The 19,817-nt window shown below is 36.9% G+C and overlaps 1 protein-coding gene across 3 annotated transcripts in view; it reads right to left on the reverse strand.

Moving 5' to 3' along the window:
* The window catches only part of METTL25 (methyltransferase like 25), a 93,792-nt gene that overhangs the window by 14,175 nt on the left and 59,800 nt on the right, over positions 1-19,817 (reverse strand). For all 3 annotated transcript variants that reach the window (XM_046646611.1, XM_046646612.1, XM_046646610.1), the window contains one exon: positions 518-611. In XM_046646611.1, the coding sequence (XP_046502567.1) occupies positions 518-611 (94 nt within the window). The remainder of the gene's footprint in view (positions 1-517; positions 612-19,817) is intronic.

Below are 19,817 nucleotides of genomic sequence, written 5' to 3' on the forward strand. Positions count from 1 at the left end.
GGTTAGAATATTTATTATTACTAGTCAATCAGCTTTTCTTCAATAAGAACATTTTGTCTTTAACAATATGTTCTTAATTGTTAGCTTGGACCTCCTAGATGTTACCACTTTCCAGGATTCTCCCATTCAAAGGCGTTTTGAACTTAAGATTTCTTAATCTGCTATACAATCTTTAAATAAATGCAGTTCAAAATTAAAATCATTTTCTCTTGCTTACTTACAATTCCCATTTGTTCTGTTATCTTGCTTTTTAACTCTACTTTTATTTGAGAATTGGCACGTTTTTACCTGGATAAAGCTAAAGGGGGAATCTCTCTAGAGGTGTACGACAGCAAACTACTCATAATGACAGAAAATGTGAACTAGAACAAAGGTCATGGAGGTTTGCTTTCAACATAATTCAAACGTTTTTCACAAATGGGAGAAAAGTAGAAGGAAAATAATTTTGTATTATCTCAATTCATTCCCTCATGGGAGTTCTGTTTTTTACAAAAATAAAGGGTCTTCATATACTGACCTTGGATTCATCTAATCCAAGCTTCTTTAGAGACTTTCTGACATAATCCAGAAAGGAAGAGGATTTGGAATAAATTTTACCAACATGCTGATCACTGCAAAACAAAATTGAATCTCTTTTTAGATTTTCAAAAATTAAATTAAAGATGATTTAAAATTCAATCATGAAATACTTTTAAATACCATCTGTGTATATGGTACAAGACCTAGATGTGATAAAACGTAGTAATATTTCTGTCAACATTTTTTATTTATTTTTTTGAAGAAGATTAGCCCTGAACTAACATCTGTCGCCAATCCTCCTCTTTTTTGCTGAGTAAGAGTGGCTCTGAGCTAACATCTGTGCCCATCTTCCTCTACTTTATATGTAGGATGCCTACCACAGCATGGCTTGACAAGTGGTGCGTGAGTCTGCACCCGGGATCCAAACCAGTGAACCCCAGGCCGCCAAAGCAGAATGTGTGAACTTCACCGCTGCGCCACTAGGCCAGCCCCTGAACATCTTTAAGCCATATATTATAAAGTATTCAGGATCTCCTTCGAGAATTCCTTTAACATACAGCAGTGGAAGACAATATTATGAAGATGATACCATGAGAAAGAATTTGTAAACTCACAGTATTAAAAAGCCTCATATTTGGAGATGTGATCATCATAGCAGTGTGAGAGGATCCTTTTGTTTCTCTCCTTCAATCTACAGTGAATAAAACATCCATAACCCAACAAAAGCACTGCACAACACACCAGGACCCAGCAAAAGCAGTGTACAACACACCAGGATGCCAGAAAGATCCACACAATGGTACACACAAAGGTGGGTGAACTGAAGCACATAGAGGAGGATAAATGGGGAAACAGCAGAGGCAGAGCCCAGGATCCTGGATCCCAGCTGCAGTGGCTAAGCCAGCCATCCCAGCCCCAGGGAACTCGGTGGGCAGCAGCAGAGGCGCATAAGCAACTCTAGCCAGCCAGCCATGGTGGTGCCTGCAACCTAGGGAAAAGGAGTAGCAGCGGAGGCAGAGGCCCATGACCCTGGCCCCCCAGCCTCAGTGCAGAACCTGGTAGTAGCAGCGGAGGTGTGCACAGAACTCTGACATCCTAACTGCAGGGGCGGGCGCCTATGACTACAAGGTAATAGGCAACAGCTGAGATGGTGCTCCATGTACCACGCTCTTTGCTCACCTTCTCCTGTCCCCCAACCGAAGAGGCAGAGATTCTTATCCTGGATGGAGCTGAGGCATCGGCTACCCCAGCGTCCTGGCGGCAAAGCCAGTGACACTAACAACAGCAAGGCATCGGTGACCCTCAGAAGCACAGGTAGTGATAACAAGAGTACCAGGGACATCCCAAATAGAAGTGATGGAGGGTAGAACGTGTATATCCTCAAATATAGCCAGAGGAAGTTCAGATAAGAGCAATCAAAAACTGCTGCTATAGTGCCGCCTAATCAAAACAAAAGAAAGGCTTCTAACCCAAGCAGTTGAAAAGTCTGAATCAAAACAAAGCTATACCTAAATAAAAAACATGTTTGCTACAACCAATGTGCCCGGAGAGGAATAACTCAGCAAGCACCACAAAAAGCCACAGTACCAGGGAACTACAAAAAGAAAACAATTCTCCAGAAGCCAAACACAAAGTCATAGATTATCTAACTCATAAAGAATTCAAAATAGTTGTCATGGAAAAACTCAATGAGCTACCAAAAAAAAAAACCCAAAAAAACAAAAAATGGCAGATCAATGAGCTCAGGAATAAGATCAATTAATAGAAGGAATACTTTACCAAAGAAACTGAAACTCTAAAAGAACCAAACAGAAATTTTGGAGCTGAAGAACTCAATAAATGAGATGAAAAGAACATTAGAAATCATTGGAAATAGAGCAAATCATATGGAAGAGAGAATCAGTGAGCTCAAATACAGAAACCTAGAAACAATGCAGGTTGAAGAGGAGAGAGAACTAAGACTTGAAAAAAAAACATAGAAATTCTACAAGAATTATCTTACTCCATTAGAAAGGCAACATAAGCCTAATGGGTATCCCAGAAGGAGAAGAGAGAGAGAAGGGAGCAGAGAGATTATTTAAAGAAATAATAGCTGAGAACGTCTCAAATCTGGGGAAGGAACTGGATATACAAATCCATGAAGATAATAGTATTCCCAATTATCTCAATGCAAAAAAGACCTTCTCTAAGACACATGATAATAAAACTATCAAACATCAATAAAAAACAAAGAATACTAAAAATAGCAAGGGAGAAAAAGAAAATAATTTACACGAGAATCCCCACCAGGCTATCAGATTTCTCAGCAGAAACCCTAAAAGTCAGGAGAGATTGGAAAGAGATAATCAAAATATTGAAAGATAAAAACTGTCAGCCAAGAATATTCTATTCAGCAAAGTTACCTTTCAGATATGAGGGAGAAATAAAGGCTTTCCCAGACACACACAAAAAAAGCTGAGGAAGTTCATTACTACTAGACCTGCCTTATAAGAAATGTTGAAAGGAGTCCTCCTACCTGAAATGAAAAGGCAAATGTATACAAAGCTTTGAGCAAGGTGATAGAAAGAACCAAAAAATGGCAGATCTGTATCAGAATAGTATAGTAAACACTAAACTATAACATAAAAATTAAAGGGAAAGAAAGCATTAATAATAACTATAACCACTTCCATTTGGTAGCAAACTCACAATACAGAGAGGTATAATTTGTGACAAGAAAAACATAGCAGGGGAAGAGGAAAAGGACAGAACCTGCATAGGGAAACGGACATAAGAGGCTATCAGCAAAAAAATAACTATCTTATCTATGAGACCTTTTATCCAAACCTCATGATAACTACAAAATAAAATTCAGAACAGAGTCACAAAACATAAAAAAAGAGGAAACTGAGAAATACATCACAAAAAACCACTGAACTGAAGTTGCAGTCATAGTTATATACAAGGAAAAAGAAACAATGAAAATATAGACCAACCAGAAAACTAAAGATAAAATGGCAGTATTAAGTCCTCAAATATAAATAATCACCTTAAACGTAAATAGACTGAATTCACCAATCAAAAGAAACAGGATGGATTAAAAAACAAGACCCAACAATGTGCTGCCTTCAGGCGAACCATCTAACTCTAAAGACAAACATAGGCTCAGAGTGAGGGGATGCAAGATGATACTCCAAGCAAATGGCAATCAGAAGAAAGTGGGTGTAGCCATACATATATCAGACAAAATAGACTTCAAGCTCAGAAAGATAACAAGGGACAAAGATGGACATTAGATACTGATAAAAGGGACAATCCATCAAGACAATCCATTAATGACAGTACTATCTATGCACTTAACATAGGAGCACCATATATAAAGCAATTATTAACAGACCTAAAGAGAGAAACTGACAGCAACACCACACTGGTAGGGGACTCTAATACTCCATTTAGATGAATGGATTGACCATCCAGATAGAAAGCCAACAAGGAAACATCAGCCTTAAATGGACCATTAGACCAGACGAACTTAATAAATATATATAAACATTCTATCCAAAAGCAGAATACACATTCTTCTCAAGTGCACATGGGATATTCTCAAAGACAGACCATATTCTGGGAAACAAAACAAGTGTCAATAAATTTAAGAAGACTGAAATCAAATCAAGCATCTTTTCTAATCACCATACTATTAAACTAGAAATCAACTACAAGAATAAAGCTGAAAAAGTCACAAATATGTGGAGACTAAAAAATATGCTATTGAACAACTATTAGATCAATGAAGAAATCAAAGGATAAATAAAAAAATACCTGGAGACAAACGAAAATGAAAACACGACAGACCAAAATCTATGGGATGCAGCAAAGGCAGTTCTGTGAGCTAAGTTTATAGCAATACAGGCCTACCTCAAGAAACAAGAAAAATCTCAAATAAAACACCTAACATTACACCTAAAGGAACTAGAAGAAATAACAATGAAGCCCCAAATCAGTATAAGAAAAGAAATAATAAAAATCAAAACAGAAATAAATAAAACAGACACTGAAAAGACAAGAGAAAGGATCAGTGAAACTAAGACCTGGTTCTTTAAAAAGGAAAATAAAATTGACAAACCCTTAGCTAGAGTCGCTAAGGAAAAAAAAAAAGGAAGGCTCAAATAAAGTCAGAAATGAAAGAGGAGAAATTATAACAGATACCACAGAAATAAAAAGAATTAAAAGAATACTATGAAAAGCTACATGGCAACAAATTGGATAACTTACAGAAATAGATAAATTCCTAGATTCATACAACCTTCCAAAATTGAATCAAGAAGAAATAGAGAGTCTGAATAGACCAATAACAAGTAAAGAGAATGAAACAGTAACCAAAACCCTCCCCAAAAACAAAAGTTGAGGAGGACATGGCTACTCTGATGAATTCTACCAACATTCAAAGATTTAATACCTATCCTTCTGAAACTCATCCAAAAAACTGAAGAGGATGGGATGCTTCCTAATTCATTCTATGAGGCCAACATTACCCTTATCCAAAACCAGACAAGGAAATCACAAAAAAAGAAAAGTATAGGCTAATATCACTGATGAACAGAGATGCACAAATCCTCAACAAACTATCAGCAAATATAAAACAATATATTAAAAGGATCATATACCACAACCAAGTGGAGTTTATTCCAGGGATGCAGAGATGATTCAACATTCAAAAATCAATGTCATACACCACATTAACAAAATGAAGAATAAAAATCATAGGATCATCTCAGTAGATACAGAGAAAGCATTTGACAACACTTTTCATCCATTTATGATAAAACTCTTGATAAACTGGATATAGAAGGAAAATATCTCAACACAATAAAGGCCATATATGACAAACCCACAGCTAACATCATACTCAATGGTAAAAACTGAAAGCTATTCCCCTAAGAACAGGAACAAGACAAGGATGCCTGCTCTCACCACTCTTATTCAACAAACTATTGGAAGTCCTAGCCAGAGCAATTAGGCAAGAAAAATAAATAAAAGGGATCCAGATGGGAAAGAAGTAAAACTGTCACTATTTGTGGTTGACATAGTTTTATATAGAAAACCCTAAAGAATCTACCAAAAAACTCTGAAATAATAAACGAATATAGTAAAGTTGCAGGCTACAAAATCAACGTACAAAAATCAGCTGTGTTTTTATACATTAACAACGAACTAGCAGAAAGAGAAATCAAGAATACAATCCCATTTGCAATTGCAGCAAGAAGAATAAAACACATAGGAATAAACTTAACCAAGGAGGTAAAAGACCTCGACACTGAAAACTATAAAATATTGTCGAAAGAAATCAAAGAAGATACAAACAAATGGAAAGATATTCCATGCTTATGGATAGGAAGAATAACATAGTTAAAATGTCCATATTACCTAAAGCAGTCTCTATCAAAACCACAACAACATTTTCCATAGAAATAGAACAAAGAATCCTAAAATTTATATGGAACAGCAAAAGACTCCAAACAGCCAAAGCAATCCTGAGAAAAAAAACAAAGCTGGAGGCATCACACTCTGATTTCAAAATATACTACAAAGCTATAGTAATCAAAACAGCATGGTACTGGCACAAAAACAGACACAGTGATCAATGAAACAGAATCAAGAGCCCAGAAATAAACCTACACATCTACGGACAGTCAATTTTTGACAAAGCAGCCAAGAACATACAACAGAGAAAGGAACGTCTCTTCAATAAATGGTGTTGGGAAAACCGGACAGCCACATGCAAAAGAGTGAAAGTAGACCACTATCTTCTACCATAAACAAAAATTAACTCAAAATGGATTAAAGATTTGAACCTAAGACCTGAAACCATAAAACTCCTAGAAGAAATCATAGTACACTCTTTGAAGTTGGTCTTAGTAGTATCTTTTGGAATATGTGTCCTCAGGCAAGAAAAACAAAAGAAAAAATAAACAAATGGGACTACATCAAACTAAAAACTCTGCACAGCAAAGGACACCATCAACAAAACGAAAAGACAACCCACCAACTTGGAGAAAATATTTGCAAATCATATATCCAATAAGGGGTTAATACTCAAAATACATAAAGAACTCATATAACTCAACCGCAAAAAAACAAACAACCTGATTAAAAAACAGGCAGAGGATCTGAACAGACATTTTTCCAAAGAAGATATACATATGCCCAACAGGCACATGAAAAGATGTTCAACATCACTAATTATTTACTAGATAAATTATTAATTATTTATAATTATTAGAGAAATGCAAATCAAAACCACAATAAGATATCACCTCATGCCTGTCAAAATGGCTATTATTAAAAAGACAAGAAATAACAAATGTTGGAGAGGATGTGGAGAAAAGGGAACACTCACGCACTGCTGGTGGGAATGTAAACTGGTATAGCCACTATGGAAAACAGTACAGAGATTTCTCAAAAAATTAAAAACAGAACTACCACATGATCCAGCTATTCCACTTCTGGATATTATCCAAAGAACACAAAAACGTTAATTTGAAAAGATACATATGCACCTGTATGTTCACTGCAGCATTAGTCACAATAGCAAAGACTTGGAAAAACCTAAGTGCCCATCAACAGATGAATGGCTAAAGAAGATGCGGTATATATATATATACAATGGAATACCACTCAGTTACAAAAAAAGAAGAAATCTTGCCCTTTGTGACAACATGGATGGAACTTGAGGGTATTATGCTAAGCAAAGTAAGTCAGAAGGAGAAAGAAAAATACCGTATGACTTCATTCTTATGTGGAAGATAAACAAACACACAGATACAAAGAACAGACTGGTTGCTACCAGAGGGGTGAGGAGAGGGTGAAAGGCGTAAAGGGGCATATTGGTATGGTGACGGATGGAAACGAGACTCTTGGTGAGGAACAAGATGTAGTCTATATATACAGAAACGAAATACAATGATGTACACCTGAAATTTATACAATGTTATAAATCAATGTTATTGCCATTTAAAAAAGCCTCATTTTTAAAGGGAAATATAGTTTTTCAAATGTTTCCATTGTGCTACAAAACACATTTTAATTTTACTGGCTCAACATTATAGTGCACTTTTCATTGAAACACCTGCTAATAGTGGCAATAATTCAAGAGCTATGCAAAGAGAACTTCTTCAGTGCCAGCCATTGATCAAGCACCATATGCTGAGTTGGTTCTGACTTGATCTCATTTACGCCCTGCAGATTTTCATTACAGTTTAAACAAAATATCATGAGATGGTTTTGAATTTAAATAATGCAATGCTAGACTATCACATCTCACAATTTTGGTTGCAATGTAAAAATCAAGGGAATGAAAAATTCACCACTTTCAAGTTGTCAAAAACAATGAATAAAACCTCATTTACTCTTGGCAGTACAAATATTAATCCCTATGATTAATTAGACATGAAGTTCTATCAATTCTTCCTTTGAAATATATCAAATATTTTCCTTCATCCCAATTTCTAGACAGCCACCTCAATTTCACTTATTATCACTTCATGTCCTAATTATTGCAGCTACTTCCAGGTTAAGACTGAAGTCTGTTCCCTTCATTTCTGCCTACATTGTCATGGCATTTTCTTAGAGGAACATTTTTATTTACCACTTCCCTGCTCAAAAAACTCATATCTCTCTCATTTTTTGGGATAAATTTGAAACTCCTTAGCTAAGCAATCGGGGCCACTATATTCTGGCTCTAACTGCATTTCCCCATTATACTCCAGACTCCAGTTTTCTCTAGTCGTTGTTTCAGACTGTCCTCCACAATTCTGTCCCGGTGCATTTGCTCATGCAGTCAATTCCTAATGGATTATAAGGTTCTCCACTCTCTTTTTCAGTTTAAACTAGAGCCATCCTTTATGACCAAGCTCAAATTATGTGTTCTTTCTGGTAACATGACTAACAATAATCTTTTCTAGTTTTGAAATAATAGTCATTTGAATAGGTGTAAGTCCCAGGAAGCAGAAATTATATTTTCAAAAATTTTTAATAAGTTTCTGTACCATTCTCAGATCCTATATAAATTTATGTATCTTACGTATAACAGATATCATATAACAGACATGTACATCTTACATATCAGAGAATATTGAATTAACTGTGTAGCCAGAAAAAGATGTTAATTTAATATTAACTCATGCTCCTTATCTTAAAAAGGTTTTTAAACCTTGATTTTTTTTTTTTTTGAGGAAGATTAGCCCTGTGCTCACATCCACTGCCAATCCTCTTTTTTTTGCTGAGGAAGACTGGCCCTGAGCTAACATCTGTGCCCATCCTCCTCTATCTTATATGTGGCATGCTTGCTACAGCATGGCTTGATATGTGGGGCCGTAGGTCCGCACCTGGGATCCAAACTGGTGAACACCAGGCCGCCAAAGTGGAACACGTGAACCTAACTGCTGTGCTCTTGGGCTGACTCCCTTGATTTTTTTTTTTTTAAATGCAAAGGGGCAAGCAATTTTTTCTATGAACCAGTGATTTTGGTTATTATTTTATATTGCTCATCACTGCCTAAAGGAGTAGCTCATAGGAGAGGGAGCATAAAACAGTAGGTAAGTGTGTGGCCTCCAGTCAGGCTGACTCTATCAACTACTAGCTCGTTGTTTATAAAATGGGATAGTAACAGTACCTATTTTATAGAGTCACTGCGGGGATTAAATCAGATAACACACAGAAGATGCTCAGAACCGTGCTATAACGTGAGCTGCTATTGTTGCTATCACTGTTGTTTTTATCATCCCTGGGATCATGGTCTGGATTCTTCTTTGATTACACAGTTATGGAACCAGAGTAAGATGCTCACAAGTGCGTGCTAACCATTGTAAGTTGAAGAGAAAATATAGCGTAAGTGTAGATAGTACGGATTTATTTCCTGGGTCTTGTATTTCAGATTGCTTGAAAATAAGAAAAACGTTTTAAATTTTAATTTCCCTTGTCTTACTTTTCCTTTTCAGAATATAATATCTTTTACTGTTCCAAAATCTCACAGCATGATTATAAGATTACTTTTAGTGTGTTAAGCAATAATTTGCTGCATAAGACTTTTTCTTTAAATCCTTTCTTAATGTGTACTATTTCACACCTGTTTTTAGTGTAACAATTAAGGGAGAAAAATACCAGCCAAATAGAACTAGAAAGGTGATTATTTGATCTAGTCACTTCTCTCTAAATTCCTCCAGAGCTTCCCATGATTCTTAGGATTAAGATCTAAATGCTTAACACAGTATATAAGCCTTGTACCATCTGGTCCTCTTTCAACCTCTGCAACACTGTTTTATGACATTGCCTCTTCAACTACAATAGCATTCTCTCAGTTTCTCGAACACATCATGCTTTTGCCTACAAATACTACTCTTTTTTTTTGAGGAAGACTAGACCTGAGCTAACTGCTGCCAATCCTCCTCTTTTTGCTGAGGAAGACTGGCCCTGAGCTAACATCCATGCCCATCTTCCTCTACTTTATATGTGGGACGCCTACCACAGCATGGCGTGCCGAGTGGTGCCATGTCCACACCCGGGATCCGAACTGGCGAATCCCAGGCCGCTGAAGCGGAACGTGCACACTTACCCACTGCACCACCGGGCCGGCCCCCTACAAACACTATTCTTAGAACACTCCACTCTTGAGCCTTTCACCTAGGGAACTCCAAACTCCTCCTTTCAGATCCTCTCTCAAACACTACTTCCTTAGGGACGCCTTCCCCAGCCTTTGAGATCTCCTGACATGGAGAAATTTTCCTTCATATACTTCCTCTTTTTTTGTTTTTCTGTCTCCCTTGATATCTTAAGTCAGTGGAATCCAAAGGGGGTGAACACATCCCAAGGGAAAGAGAATGTTAGAATTTTTGTTTCTATGTATATTTACTGTTTTATTTCAATTTTTGAGTTTACTTTAAAATCTATAAAATAGAGTATTAGAGAGACATGCATATCACTTATAAATCATTTTCATTTTTTGGGTGTTCACTGATAAAGGTGTAAAAATTGAAAAATATGTTTGAGACCATTACTCTGAGCAGCTGAAGAGCAGAGTTTCCACATGTTTTGCTCATGACTATATCCCCTGGGCCTAGCATAGTACCTCACACATAGCAGGGTCTCAATACATGGATTAAATAAATCATCTCTCAGCTTGCAGAAATAAAAACATCTAGTTAGACTATAACAGGGAAATGCATCCATATAATAAATAGATTTACTTATTAATCAAGCAGACAAGAGTACGGTCAGGCTTAACTATACAAATAAACAAGTATAATTTAAAATACGTAGAGAGAACTACTGAATAAATATATAAGGAAGAGTGCAATGAAAATAAAACAATAATAACTTTTAATATTTATTTCATGTTTATGGTGTGCCAGAGACCCAAGTTCTTGGCTGCATTTACTCATTTAATCCTTACAACAACTCCATGTGGTAGGTCCCATTATTCCCCCGCTTTAAAGATGGTGAAACTAAAGCACAGAGAGATTAAGTAAACTGCTCAAAGTTTGAAGCCACGATGTCTGGCTTCAGAATCTGGGATATTAACTATTAATCAATATTACCTCCAGCACAGTCTTTCAGTATGATTCATACTCAATATTGTTAAATTGAAGATGAAGAATGCCCACCTTGGGGCTGGCTCGGTGGCACAGAGATTAAGTGAGCACATCCTGCTTTGGTGGCCCGGGGTTCGCCGGTTCGGATCCCAGGTGCGGACATGGCACCACTTGGCGTGCCATGCTGTGGTAGGCGTCCCACATATAAAGTGGAAGAAGATGGGCACGGATGTTAGCTCAGGGCCAGTCTTCCTCAGCAAAAAGAGGAGGATTCGCAGCAGATGTTAGCTCAGGGCTAATCTTCCTCAAAAAAAAAAAAGAATGCCCACCTCTGTGTTATAGGCCAACAGAAATAGGAGATTCCACGACATCCTACAAGAGTAGCTGTGTGTGTATATTCTTACAGAAAAGTTATGCAGGCCCTCCTGCTGCACTCAAGGAAAAGGAGTTTTAGTGCTTTAGGGCAACTATGTGATGCTAAATAATTCTAATAATTAAAAATTATATGACAGATGTATATGTGGTAGGAGGAGATTTTTTCTTTCCAAATCATTTATTGCTAGACTTACTGCTTAAACTTATCAGCAGTTAGGGCCAGTTACAAGTACTTGGTTTCTTTCCAAATGGTACTCTTATTAATTAGATCATTCATTCATTCATTCATTTTGCAAACATTTCTTGAAATGTTGTATATGCATGATAGTGTACTGGTAAGCACAGGTTTTGAACTCAAGACTGAAATGAATTTGAATCTTTGGTCTACCACTTATTAATCACATAACCTCTCTTTATCTCTGCCTGATCATCAGTAGAATGGTGGTGTTAAACCTGTCTCATAACATGAAGACAAAATAAGATATTCTAGGTACAATGCTTGGCTCATTGTTTCATAAACACTCAATGAGTGGTGATTATTTTCCTGTTATTGTGCTGGGTTCTAAGGGTAGAATCATGCACAGTTTATAAAAAACCTCGCATGGTTTATAAAGGAAGACAGGTGAACAAATGCTATAATCCTGTGTGATAAGCACGTGACGGTGTGCGGAGGCCAGTGGAGCAGGGAGCACTTTAAGGCCTGGAACTGAACATGGGGCATTCTTAGAGAAACAACTAAGCTACAGAACATCTCAGTTTTCAACAGCACTGTGAACAGCAATATTAAGAAAACAATGAATAAAGATTAACATACTCAAATTAGGCCGACATGTAAAATTTAGAAATAGCTTACAACAATTTGTTTTTAAACTGTGCTCCTTACGGACTCCAAGGAGGTACTTTAAAGGTTTATAATTTTCCATAAAATATGACAGTATCATTGTGTAAGAAATAAGTCCTTTCCTAAAATTTATTGAATTTATTTGGTTCTATATAAGACTGTATTTGAAAATAGAGCGCGACTGCTAAAACAGTCTGGAAAAAACTGGCTTTATTGCCTTCATGGGTGTGGGAGAAGAGGGAAGCACTCAGGGAACACTTGGATTTCAACCAGGCAGCGGAGCTCTGGTTTACCTGGTCAACCGTGACGCTCTGCCTCTTTCACCAAACTGACGGGAATCTTTAAAATATGAATGTGCACTGGGAATCTTAAAGAGGATGATTTTACATGACACATTTACTTGGTTAAACAATTCTTTTCTCCAGAAGTATTTTTACAGAATCATTGCTCTTCAGGACAACAATCTGGAGAACTGCTATAGAATCATCAAAATCTGATTTATCCTTTTTCAAAAGCATTTCTAAATACTCAGGAGCCAGATTACTTGGTTCTATCACTTGTAGTGAACGAAACAAAAAATCATTTAAATTGGAGGACAATCAATGAGAAGCTGATGATACAGGAGAGAAAGCAGATATGAAATGTTAGAGAGGAGTGATGATGGATGGTGGACATCATACAGATGATAATTTAGAGTAAAGAACAGAAGAAAGAAAGTGAGCTAGCCATGTGGCTATCTGGCAAGGAGCAATCCAGGCAGAGGATACATCATATGCAAAGGCCCCGAGGTAGAAGTGTGTCTGGTATTTTCAAGGAATAACAAGGAAATCAGTGCAGACATAAATGAAGGGGAAAATAGTAGAAATGAGATCAGAGACATAATGAGAAGCCACGTCATGTAAGGCTTTGTAGGTCATAGTGAAAATATTAGCTTTACTTCCAAGTGAATGAGAAACCATGGGAAGACTGTGAGCAAGATCTCACTTAAAAATATTAACAGGATCACTATACTATTGTGTGTAAATAAACGATTATAGGGGGCAAAAGTAGAAGCAGGAAGACGAATTAGGAGATTATTACAATAATCAAGATGAGAGATGACAGTGGCTTGGAACAAAGTGGAGGCCCTGAGGATGGTCTGAAGTGGTAGAAATTTAGATATATTTTGTTGGGAGAGACTATAAGATTGCTAAAGGACTGGATCTAGGCAGTGTAAGAAAGAGGAGACAAGAATGCCTCCAGCATGTCTGGCCTGAACAACTGGAAGAATAAGATCGTCATTAAGAGGACTATAGATTTGGATTCGTCAGCATATAGATGGTATTTAAAGCCATGAGATTCGATGAGATCACCTTGGTAGTAGGTATAGATAGAAAAAAGCAGGTATTGATTAGAAAATTAGAGGTTTGAAAGAAGAAGAGGAATCAGCAAAATAAATTGAAAAAAGAGAAAGAGAAAAAAGGTGAGTATCTTGTGAGGGACCTTCCCTAGAATATGAGAGAAAAAAGAGTTTCAGTAAAGAGTGGTAGATTGTGTGAAATACGGATGGCAGGCCAAGTAAGATGAGGACTGAGGACGGACCATGGGATTTAGAAACATGAGGTCATTAGTGCCCCTGACAAGGGTGGTTTGATGGAAATAAAATCTGATTGGAATTCATGAGAAAATGGGAAAGAAACTGACAGCACTTTCAAGGAGTTTTCTGGTATAGGAAAGAACAGATGTAGGATAACAGCTGAAGGGGAAAATGGGGTTCAAAGAGGATTTTCAGAATCTGTGCTCTTAATCACTATGACAGACCATTTCATTTAAATAATGAAAACTGGCCATCAGGAGCTCACTAAATGGTAGAGGAATAGATGAAAACAACTAACTGTATTAGGTTCAATAAGAGCAGTGAATCACAGATTAAACACTATGGGCAAAGAGAAGACAGGAAGAAGGAGACAAGACAGATATCATATCAGAGATGTCTTCTAAACTAGGTTTCAAAGAATGCCTAGGAGGAGGTTGTGGGAATAAAGGGCAGCAGAAATGGGGAGGAGAGTAGTCCAGGTACATAGAGGAGCTCCAAGGAAGCATACAATGTGCAAATTTAATTGCATGGGAAATGATGACTAATACAGAGTGCCACGACAGGGTGCATGTGCAGCTACTTGGGGTGCAGAGGAGGAAGAACGGGGTGATGGATTAGGCTGGAAAGGATATTAGTGACAGATTAGAAATGGTGTTGAATGCCCTAATAAGGATATTTTAGTTTTTAAGTATAAAGAAGTATATACTATCAAACATTTTGAAGTTAGAAAAGTGACATGACTGTTTCTGAAAGATATATGATAGGACTTGAAGAACAGATTAAAAAGGGGCCCTCTGTCAGAATAAAGCATGGCCAGCATGCTAAAAAGGAATTAGTATTCTTTCTTTTAATAAAAGTGAATGCACTAGATCTAATTAAAATTCTACTCAAGTGAACCCACCACCACCCACAGGCTTTTCCAAAAATACAATTGTAAGAACCTGGTTTACTTGCAGCAACATTATTGTAGGAAATTTTAGGAAAAGGTGAAGTAGATGTGTACTAAATAAATGAAAATAAGCACATGTAGGAGAGAAAGTACCAAAATTCAGTTCTCTATCATCACAAAATGTTTATAAAATTATTTATTTTGTGTGTTTCATATGCTAATACATTTTGGAAGCCTTAAAAGATCAGCAACATAAAATTTTGCTGGAAATGGAAATCATTTAAGGAAGCTTCAAAAGTCTTCAAACTACTCTTCAATTTAAAAGATACAAATTTGCTAATTCCAAGTTGACCATACATTATGAATTAAATAATTAGCTTTAATTTTGGATCAGTTTTCTGATCTGACTTTTCACTTTCCTATTTGATTATAGCAAAATCAAAATGAAAATTAAATTCATAATTATAGGTATCAAAAAGTATATATTTCTTGCATAGTTGTTTATAGTACTTATTATGACAGAGAATAATAAAGTGAGTAAAGTGTATACATCATATTTTCTATGCCTTCTAAGTGTTTTAAGAGATTTTTTACCCCATGAAATGCGTTCTTCAGCATTTTATTTCCCTTAGAGAGTTTCCAGATAAGAACTAATTATAAAATAAAGAATTTTATATAAATTATTGAGTTTTAACAGAAATGTTAAATGCTAAATCACAATCACAATTAATAGAGTAAAAATGCTATATTTAAGTCCATGAAAAAACTTTATTTCTAATCTTAGCCATATAAACAATTACACTTAAATTACACCACTTCAGAACATTATTTCAGGTATTCTAAAACAGTATATCACTTGAAGACAATTTATTTCAGTTAACAAGGAAAACTAAACAAAATACGAAAGAAGTAATTAAGTGACCTTATTTTCTGTCTTCAGTGCTCTCGCTGGCAAGAGATTCCAATCAAGTCAACCTTGACTGACAATGCTCATCAAGGAGCATGTAACGCAACTCACATTAAACACATCCTGAAGAAAATTTAAATTCAAAAGAAGCATGGACTATGGACTTAGTCCTGGGCTTGGTTCTTTCAGGTTGTTACGACTTCAGACAAGCTTTTAACCATTTTTATCTTAATTTTTCTTATCACTATAATGAGGTGACTGTAATAGATACTAGGAGTATAATATGTAGTTCAACTAACCCTGGAGTGTAGCCTGAAGACATTAAAATTGTATCACTATTGAACACAAATAAGTATTTATAAAATATAAGGTATAAAGAATGTCAAAAAATGAACCTTTATATCCAACACCAAACTTGAGAAACAGAACAACACTGGTATGTTGAAATCCCTATGTACCCTCATCTTTCCCATCTCATCACTCCGTCCACTCAGGTGTCCCCCACCTTGTGTTTACCATTCTTATGTTTTTCTTAATTGTTTACCACATATTTATACTCCTAAATAATTATACAGTTGTACTTGCTTGTGAATTATATAAATGGAACCATCCTATAGGAATTTTTCTGACTTCTATTCGCAACATTCATCCACTGATGCATGTAGTTGTAATTTATACATTTCTCTGTGGTATACAATTTATCCATTCTCCTATTAATGAACTTTTTGTTCCTAGATTTTTGCTCTTATAAACATTGCTGCTATTGATCATTCTTGTATAAGTCTCTAGGAGTATATGCATAAGAGTTTCTCTAGGATACCTACTTAGGCATGGAACCACTGAGACAAATTATCTAGACATTTTCAACTTCATTAGACAATGCTAACTTGTTTTCCAAGGGGTTGAACTAATGTTGTTCTCCTACCAGTCACATGGACAGTTCTACTTGCTCTACACGCTTGCTAACATTTGATAGTGTCAAACTTAATTTTTCGCTAATCCAATGGTTATAAAAATAATATCCCATTGTGGTTTCATTTTACATTCCCCTGATGACTAATCAAGATTGAGCATCTTATCTCGTGTTCATTGGCCATTTGAGAGTCCTCTTTGTGAAGTAACTAATCAAGTCTTTTCACTATTTTTCTTTTACACAGGTTAATTTTTCTCACAGATTTGTAGGAATTCTTTATATATTTGCATATTAATCTTTTGTCAGTTATAGGTCTTGCAATTAGTTTCTGCCAATGGTCACTTTTCTTTTCACTCTTTTTATGGCATCTTCAGAAAACAGAGTTCTTAATAGTAATGTGGTTGATTTTTAATCTTTGCAGAGTTGGAGGTTTATATTTAGTTTAAGAAATCCTTCCTCTATCTCAAGGTTATAAAGATATTCTTCAATACTATCTTCTAAAAGTACTATAGTATTGCCTTTCATAGTTCAGTTTTTAATCTACTATGAATTAATTTTTGTGTTTGTTGTAAAGTAGGGATCAGATTTAATTTTGTTGTTGTTGTTGCATGTGGTGGGCAGAATAATGCTCTACCAAAGATGTCCACATTCTAATCCTTGGAACCTGGGAAGATAGTGTTACATGGAAAGAAGGAATTAAGGTTGCAAATAGAATTAAATTTCCTAATCTGCTGAACTTAAAATGAAGAGAGCATCCTGAATTCTCCAGGTGGCCCATGGTAATCTCAAGGATCGTTTCAAGTGCAAGAGGGAGGCAGCAGAGGAGGTCAGAGTCAGAGAAAGATTCGAAGATGCTATGCTGCTGGCTTTGAAGAGGGAAGAGGCAGCCATGAGACAAAATATGTAGGCTGCTTCTAAAAGCTGACAAAGGCAAGGAAATGGATTCTCCCTCAGAGCCTCCAGAAGGAATGCAGCCCTGCTGAAACCTGACCTCCAGAATGCTAGATACTAAATTCGTGTTATTTTAAGCCATCACGTTTGTAGGAATTTGTATAGCAGCAAAGGAGACTAATACACTGTATAACTGTATAAATAACTATTGTCCTGGCACTATTTAACGACTAGTCCCTCCGCACGCAGCTAGAAGCAGCAGTAATCTGAAGTGCTATAATCACAGATCGAGATGACTCTGAGTGGGGCTTTAGCCCACCTTAGGACTGCTCCATTTCTGGTTCACCTTCCCTCACACAGTGTGAACATCTAGGGATCTAATCAAAGGGTGAGTGCTTTACCTGGCCTACACGGTCCTCATCCTAGGGAGGCCAGGAACTCTAACTTTTGTCTCACTAGAACTCTTACTCTACCGAAAATTGTGCTCACCTCCTCTACCCACTCTGCTGACTGGCAGACAGCTGCCTACTCAGGAACCGGCAGGGGCTGGCCCCATGGCTGAGTGGTTAAGTTCACATGCTCTGCTTTGGCGGCCCAGGGTTTTGCCGGTTCAGATCCTGGGTGTGGACATAGCACCGCTCATCAGGCCATACTGAGGCGGCGTCCCACATAGCACAACCAGAGGCACTCACAACTAGAATATACAACTGTTCTGGGGGCCTTTGGGGAGAAGAAGAAAGAAAAAAAAAAAACAAGATTGGCCACAGATGTTAGCTCAGGTGCCAATCTTAAAAAAAAAAAAAGAACTGGCAGACGCCTCTGGGGAAAATAGCCTAAAAGCTGACCTTATTTCTCTTAGTTTCCATCTTCTCCTAGATCTTTGCCCTGTAACTTCCTTCATAGGTCTCTGATGTTCTCAAACCATTAGGGGCCGGCCTGGTGGCGCAGCAGTTAAGTGGGCACGTTCTGCTTTGGCGGCCCAGGGTGCGCCAGTTCAGATCCCAGGTGCAGACATGGCATTGCTTGGCAAGCCACGCTGTGGTAGGTGTCCCACATATAAAGTAGAGGAGGATGGGCACAGATGTTAGCTCAGGGCCAGTCTTCCTCAGCAAAAAGAGGAGGATTGGCAGCAGATGTTAGCTCAGTGCTAATCTTCCTCAGAAAAAAAAAACACAAATTTAAATACACCCACACATATGCATGCACACACATCTCCAGTGTTTTTAGCTTTTCTCAGGAGGAGGGTTGGTCCTAATTATCTAGTCCACAGTTATTGGAAGTGGGTTTCCATCATTTTCTTTGATTTTCGTACATGTTATCCTGACTGGAGTATGAAAGACTCCTGTAGGGACATGAGATCCTATACATCCAGAACCTAACAGGCTGCCTGTCAAACAAGAAACAACAGCTGGGTTAAAAAATATAGTATGTGCAAGTCTTGGCAACTTACTAGAATGTGTGGTTTGATGATGGGAGAATACAATCAAATATATTGTAATATTTCTAAAACTTGATAATGGTGATGCCATTCCCAGAAATGACAAAAGAAATCAAGAGAGGGAAGGAAGAGGAAGAGACTTGTTTGGAAGTCGACTTGGATTTATGGATGTGGCTGAATCTGATGTGATGTATTTGTGAGGTACTTAAGTAAAGCTGTTCAGATGAAAATGAGAAATGTAAATCTGAACTTCTAAAGACAGGTGGGAGCCTGATACATGATTCAAGTCCTTTGTTGTGAGGGGAGCTGCTAAGAGAAAGAGGAAATATAGAGAGACAGGAGCTGAACATAAAGCATTAGAGAATGCCCAGATACACTTAAGGGATGAGTAAGAAGAAAAACCCTTAAAGAAAACAGATGAGTGTTCAGAGTCTGAAAAAGAAACTTAGAAGAGTACAGCTTAATAGAAGATAACGGGGAAGTTTGGAGAAAAAACAATTATCAACATGGTCAACTGTGGCTGAAAGGTCAAGGAAGCCCTGGAATGAAAGAAGTCTTAAAATAAATACCAGCTATCTTCTCAGTAGTAAAGGAAGGCAGAAATGTGGAGGAGTGGAGAGATTTGAATTTTTAAGTGAGAAGAAAGGTTTAGAAAAGAATGTAGATGATTTTAAGTGGTCATTAAGAAAACAATAAACAAATTAATGCACAGATTTCAGGTACTAAAAGGCAGGTAGTCAATGTCTGAGTGGGCAAAAATTTGCATGAGTGGATATGAATTTGCACTATTCTGTGAGTTTTTTCAACAAGTTTAGCACCTTGGAGTGAACTCAAGAGGAGCTAGTTTTGAGGAAAATACAAGATATTCACTTTTAGACATTCTGAAGATTAATATATGGAAAA

The sequence above is a fragment of the Equus quagga genome, chromosome 19 (genome assembly GCF_021613505.1).
Source record: "Equus quagga isolate Etosha38 chromosome 19, UCLA_HA_Equagga_1.0, whole genome shotgun sequence".
Lineage (NCBI taxonomy): Eukaryota > Metazoa > Chordata > Mammalia > Perissodactyla > Equidae > Equus > Equus quagga.